Here is a 6838-nt window from a genome sequence, read left to right as displayed (position 1 = left end):
CCTGCTATTGTCCACCCTGTCAGCCACTTATTGACAGGGAGGATTCACGCACGCACGCATGCACGCACGCACACACACACACACGTAAATAGAACAACTTACTCTTATTGTGGATTAATGCCTTAGCATTAACATAATTGAATGAATGTTATACATTTTTCAATTTTATTACCCATCTCACGATCCCTGAACACACACAAGTTCAGGGTTGGGATATAACAGAATAGACCTGGCTATTACATTTACTTATCACAATGTTGCTAATTAAAGTGGTTACACCTACATGTGAATTCTAAAAGGCACAAAAATTGATTTGATCAAAAATTATATTTCCATGGTCTCTAGGCCTATCGCATTTTTCATATTGCTGGTTGGTGTCATCCATTGGCTGGTGCAGGCTTGTGTTAGCAGAGAAGAAAGAGATTTCAAAACTTCTGCAGTGCTTTATTTTACAGAAAAGAATTAACATGATACATGCCACGCCTTCATGGCACTATATTAACTAATCAAACATGAGCAGAACAGAAAACTGACTACATAAACTGAAACAATTCATTACTGATGAGTCCTCTGTGTTGTACATATACCAGATCATCACTGTGTACTATAGAGGGGGAAGCACCACCTTGTGGTGCCATTTGGAATTTCAGTAATACCATGTTTTTATACCAAACTGATTGCTGTTTTTATGTAAAAAGGTCAGTACCTTCAAGGCTGTTCGATATCTAATGTTAATGGCTACTTCGATGAAAGCATTCATTTGTATATACATCTTTAAATGTAAAATATAATGTTAAAGATACTAAACATACCTCTCCCCCTGAATGAAATAATCTCAAATTATTTTAAATATAAAACAACCAATAAGTTAGGCACTGTCAAGAACACTTGGCATAGATTTCATTTAAAAATAATAGTAGGGATATATATTAATTTACAAACATTTGTTTGTGCCACATGACAGACACAAGTTAAGTAATGTCAATAAAAAACACATTTTAATGAATTAACATTGCTTAAAGGGATATTTCAATTTCAAATAAAAAACATCTTAATATAAAAAAATATATATGAAAAAAGTAATGGGAAAATCACAGCCCCCTCACGCATTAGGACATTCTAATGTGTGAGGGGACCGTGATTTTTCCATTACATTTTCATAATTTTGTTATATATATTTTTAATGTTTATTTCATTTGGAAGTGAAATATCCCTTTAAACACAGTGTTCCAGACTCAACAATGTCTTGAATATGCCTTGATAAACAGGTAAGACCATCACCAGAGTCATTAGCTATTCAGGAATTTAAACAAGCGTAGTTCCTGGTTGCCATCCGTTCTGGGTAAAAGGAATGCAAGTCTTGCGTGGCAGTGCCACAAAACAACTCACATTACTTGCCACGGTGGCACTGACTGACTGGGTCCTGAGTCAAAACACTGCTCTGTAATGGTTCTGAACCATAAAGCTACAGCTGATATTTGGAGATGTCAGACGTCTGCCACAACTAGTACACTCTTGAAAGTCCATGGTTGAGAACAAAGAAAAGTTATCAGACTTAAGCAGTCTTAACCCTTTCCTAGTTTTTAGACATACAGCATTAATGAAGCCATTAGCCAATTAAAATTTGTCTGATGCTGTATGAATCAACAACTACTGCTTGTTTTTTTTATACGGTCCAATTCTTTAAAGGGATGTTTTTTCTATTGAATACTTACCCAATGGATACTTGAATATGGATACTATTATTTTGTTTTTGTCGCATTCCTAAAATGATAATTTGGTGATCAGCAGTAGTTCCCTATGGAGACACAAAGAGCCTGATTTGCTATGGAGACACAAATAGTCTCCTCAAATTATTGGCTTTGAATGCGACAAAAAGAAAAGTCTCCATGGGGTGAGTAATCGATAGAAAAAGTCATTTTGGGGGTGAACTATCCCTTTAAGTGACTGAGTTTCTACTACTGTATTGAACTCTACACAGTAATATCCTGAGTTACTCTGAAACATTAACACCGAATATATTTACAGGGGAAATACAATGTTGAGTTAAAAGCAGTGGAAGCTGGGTTTGCATCTCTGTGACAGCCATTGCACTTTAAACAAAAGACACCACTGAGTGGTTACGAAATGCATGCACAGCCTTAAACAGTCCAAAGCTAATCCTGAAACATGATCTTCTCTGCACTCTATTTGCACAAGGTGTGTGTGTGTGTGTGTGTGTGTGTGTGTGTGTGTTTGCATACAGGCATTCTCAACGTCTGTCGCTTTGAGTCAGATTAGGATTTAAAGTGGTAGTTGTCCAATTTGGGAGAGGCCGTTCCAAATTAATCCCAAATGACTTAACTGATAAGCAATTAGCAGCACTAAGTCTAATATTTAAAAAGTGTATGATTCAGAGAGTACAAAAATATCAATTACACAGAAATGCAAGATTTGGTTTATTAAGACCTTAAATGTCACAGAAAGGCCTCAGGGCTCGAACGAGGATCCTTCATATTTCTGTATCTGTGAGTTAGCCAAACTCCCAGCATCTGAAACAATGTGTAGAGAATCCTTATGTTAAGAGTGTATGGAAATAACTCTGTATAGTAGCACAAAAGAAATGACAAAACTGCTAATGCTAATCAACACCTATTTGATCAACAGCTTACATGAGCACACCACAGCCCCCACCAGGAATGTTTTGCACCAAAACCCAGTTTGCTTTGTCAACATGGCAGTTTACTCACCTCTGTAAAGCTAAAGAAGAGTCCAACTCCGCCCACAAACTGCAAAACCGCCCCAGCATACTTCTCGATGGTTACTGAACAGGTGGCACAAGGGTGCTGGCTGTCATGGAAACAAGTCTACAGAAGGAAATGAAGGTAGAAATGCAGCCATTGTAAGCATCTATGTGTTACTTGAGGTCAAGTTTCTGCTAATGACACACAAACAAATGATCCATTGGGAACTTACAGCAGCACATGTGCCATTAACGTCCACATGAGTATAGCCACAGCAGTTAAGCGTCTTCTCCACATCTCTCTGGGTGTTCAATGATCTGTTCCATCCACTCTCCAAGAGGCGGTCCTATGGGTGAACAAAAATCAGAGAGGAGAGACCAAATAATTAATTTTTAATAATGTTAATAATAATTAAAAACGTAAGAACTCATTTAAAAGGGCTACTTCACAGATTTCTTTAACCTGAATCCTATCTTTCCCATTGTGAGGAAGTGAAAAGTTAGAAATCGCGGTGTCTTGAAAAACTTGCGTATGCAACACATACTCTCCGCCGGATGATTTTTGACATAGTTTTACCTGAGCCTTGAAGGTGATCTCCCAAGAGACACTGGGAAATTGTTTTCAGTCAGAAGTTACAGAACAGGATTGAGGTTAAAAATCAACCAAGTAGCCCTCTACGTGCATATCTCCTAAGTGTAAAACATCTGTTGTCAATCTCTTCTGGAAAGCATAGAAATTCATTTTTTCAATATCCCAAACCTTTCTTCAGTTTATGATCACAGATGTAGACTATATACACATATATCTGGGTTTAAACAAACAGAAACAAAATGTATTTAACACAGCTGAATATTCACAGCCCATCTGCGCACATACTACATCTAAATCTGTGTATCCAAACATTCTTTGGAAGGCTACCAATAAAATGGTGGAAGACAATAAAACAGTATTTAATAGTTATATTTTCATATTGATTGAGAACACATACCTGTTGCTCTTTATTGATAGTCAGACACGCACAGGACACAGAGAACTGCACTACAAACACCATGAACAGGACAATCATGTACTAGGCTCAGTTAAGGACAATAAAAAGAATAATAGAGTACAAGATTCAGAAGGTGAGAGCCATGATGGCACCCTATCAAATATCAAGATTCCTGTTGTTCTGCATTACATCCAAATGATGATGTAACAGTCACAGAACATAATAAGACATAGGCATTCAAGCCAAGGAGAGGACTAGAGCAGAATTTTATTTTGTACTAAGGACATGACAATTAAGCCCTAGAATTTCTGCAATTAAAATGTCTTAAAACCTGACCTGCTGAATAAAATTACATTTTAATATCTAGTTTATATAATAACTATTAGACACCACCTTATGTGTTAGAAGTGTCAAGTGACATTCTGTTTTGGAACAATATGACTGATAGATGAGCTGAGATCTCGTTAACTGCAGGTCTGTGCAAAGGAGGTGACCAGCTAAATGTCAAAATGTTCAGACACTGACTTGGATAAAGGAAAAGGAGAAAGACAAAACATGTCCTTGCTACTGAGCTCACGAGACTCAGTCACCTGACCATCTTCTGATCCATTATTATGTTTGACTGTCCAATGAAAATGCATAACCATTCTGTTCCTCAAACTATATTAGTGAAATGAATTATGCATTGTATAGAGAAATGATTATTGAACACTGGACATTTTTGTATTCTGACTTTTGATTTAATATACAGTAAGAGAAAACGGAGATACACTTGTGTGGAATCTTTCTTGTGTGGATTAATTCATCTTTGGGAAAACTGTATTTATTCTTGTCTTAATTACCGGTACATGCCAAAGGTAAAATACCTATCAAAGTGGTTAGTGGTTTAGATAGCATGTTATGTAGACAGATGCCAGATCATTGTTGACCTGGCATCCTATTATAGTGTGTATTGTTCAGTACAGATTATTGACTTCTTCGGATGTTCTACTGTTAGACTGATGATCCTAGATGACTATTTATATGCATTTGATGTGTCGTTCTTGCTTACTGTAAATTGCTCTGGATTAAGTGTCTGCTAAATGCCTCAATTGTAAAACTACACGACTAGTCTCTTGCAAAAGAATGAACAAAAGCACATAATGACTTGCTGCTTAATTAATGTGCTCCTACAACTACACACACAACCGTCTAAGGCAAATAAGATGAAGGATACAAAAAAGAGAAAGACTTGGTGGTGATTCAGAGCTCCACAGAGGCCCACGAAGGCGACCAAAAACAGGAAGGCGCCCACACCCAGAACCCCTGCCACCACCCTGATGCTGGACACCAGGCCGAACCATTTCCCCCACGCCGCCACTCCCATCAACAGCAGGCTCACCACCTGAGACCAAAACAACATGGGCGATGAAAGAAATCTGTTAAAACCATTTAAAAAGTAAAGAAAAACACTAGACAAAATAGACAATTTATTCCAAAACACCATATGGCTTGCAGTAGGCACGTGCAGTCATACGGTTTGACACATTTACTTTGCTGGTTATATTTAATCTAATAAAATACACACCTGCCGTATTATTCATTAACCCCAATGCCTGAGCATCCTGATCACAGATCCTAGTATGCAGTGGTGTAAAGTAGTACATTTACTTAAAGGAGTACTTCACCACTTTTCAACCTATCTTCATATAATTGGTCCTCACAAAAAAAATAGCTTTTCTTTTCTTTTTTCCTCATTGGAGGGTTGTGGGCAAAGTCCTCCTCTAAGTACAATTTGAGGTTTTTGTATGTGTTTTGTACGAGTATTTACAGTTTTCAGTACTTTTACTTCTACTCCACTACATCTGAGAGGCAAATATTATACTTTAAATCCTAAAATTAAAAGAAACTTCAGTTACTCGTTACTTTGCAGATAAAACATACATTAACCACTTATTTGAAAATAGACGATCTTGTGAGCTTGTAGATCTGCTATTGTCAAACATTCGTTAGTAAGACCTACTTTTGGTGCTTTAAGTACTTTTTGATGCCAATACTTTTGTACTTTTTTTTACTCAAGTACATTTTGAATTCCAGACTTTTACTTGTAACAGAGTATTTCTACATTGCAGTATTGATACTTTTACTAAAGAATAAAATTTAGTACTTTTCCCACCACTGCTTCAGGCCGTCTAGAAGTTAACAGTATATAAATATGGGTAACAAAATGGATAGTTTACTTACAACATACAATATGTTGAGAGCACACAGAGAATTCCTGGTGCAAGTGTATCCACCACAAACCATGGTCGCTCGTTGGGAAGCCCGCTTATCTCCAGCTGCTAACACACTCCTCAACACGTACACTACACTATCAGACTGAAGCACATTGTGCGATGCATGCAACAGGTGGATACAATCCATGGGGCATTGCCGTAGGCGATGCTGCACGCTGATTGGACAGTTACACCAAAGGTGTCGCTTACGTCTTGGTACACTGTTTCTCAAGGTCTGGTCCAGGGGCCACCTGGGGTCCAATTAGAAGGGTCAGTAAGTAACCTGAGAGGGTATATGTGTTCATTTAATTGTAATTTGTCGTTTTTGTACATGCTTTAGTTCGAGTAAAAATAACAAATAAAAATAAATATTCAATCAATCAATTAGACTGCGCGTTTTTAATCCTTTTTTTTTTAAATAAAGACAATAACAGGACAAAATGCTAGAACAATGGAAAAACGAAATATTGGACAAATTAAAGAAAGAAAGAAGAAAATGATAAGATTAAGGTTATATAAACGTTAGGTTTAGGCAAATACCTTATTCTTCACATATTCTTATGGTTTTCATAGCTTTAGTGTTTGTACAACGTTTTAAGTTGTCTAAAGAATGACAATAATAAGCCTTTAAAAACGGTGCGCAGGTACAACTAATAGCAGGCTGTGGAAAAGCCTGGTTTCTGTAACTACTCAGTGCTCTGATCCGGTCAAGCGCCCGCCTACCGTATCCGGTAGTTCTGCACACACACATGCATGAAAGCATCGTTTCCGTATCCGCTCCAGACCCAGGCCGGATCAGCAACACGCAAAGAGAAAAAAACAACTGAAACTGAACTTTCTGGACTTCCGTGGAACGAACTAAACTTAAAAAT

General features: G+C 37.4%; 1 protein-coding gene across 1 annotated transcript; it reads right to left on the bottom strand.

Annotated features, from left to right (window-relative positions):
- Positions 1-2300: 2300 nt before the first annotated feature.
- tspan13a (tetraspanin 13a) lies at positions 2301-6031 on the bottom strand. The gene is made up of 6 exons (XM_080720500.1): positions 5935-6031; positions 4928-5095; positions 3712-3792; positions 2956-3069; positions 2730-2846; positions 2301-2531 (listed from the first exon to the last, which is right to left on the bottom strand). The coding sequence occupies exons 1-6, from the start codon at positions 5995-5997 to the stop codon at positions 2457-2459; spliced, it is 618 nt and encodes a 205-aa protein (XP_080576626.1). The 5' UTR covers positions 5998-6031; the 3' UTR covers positions 2301-2456.
- Between the last annotated feature and the right edge of the window lie 807 nt (positions 6032-6838).

The sequence above is a fragment of the Nannobrachium achirus genome, assembly GCF_963921795.1.
Source record: "Nannobrachium achirus genome assembly, chromosome: 2".
NCBI lineage: Eukaryota > Metazoa > Chordata > Actinopteri > Myctophiformes > Myctophidae > Nannobrachium > Nannobrachium achirus.
The sequence above is the reverse complement of the archived record's forward strand: the minus strand, read 5'-3'. Positions and strand labels throughout refer to the sequence as shown.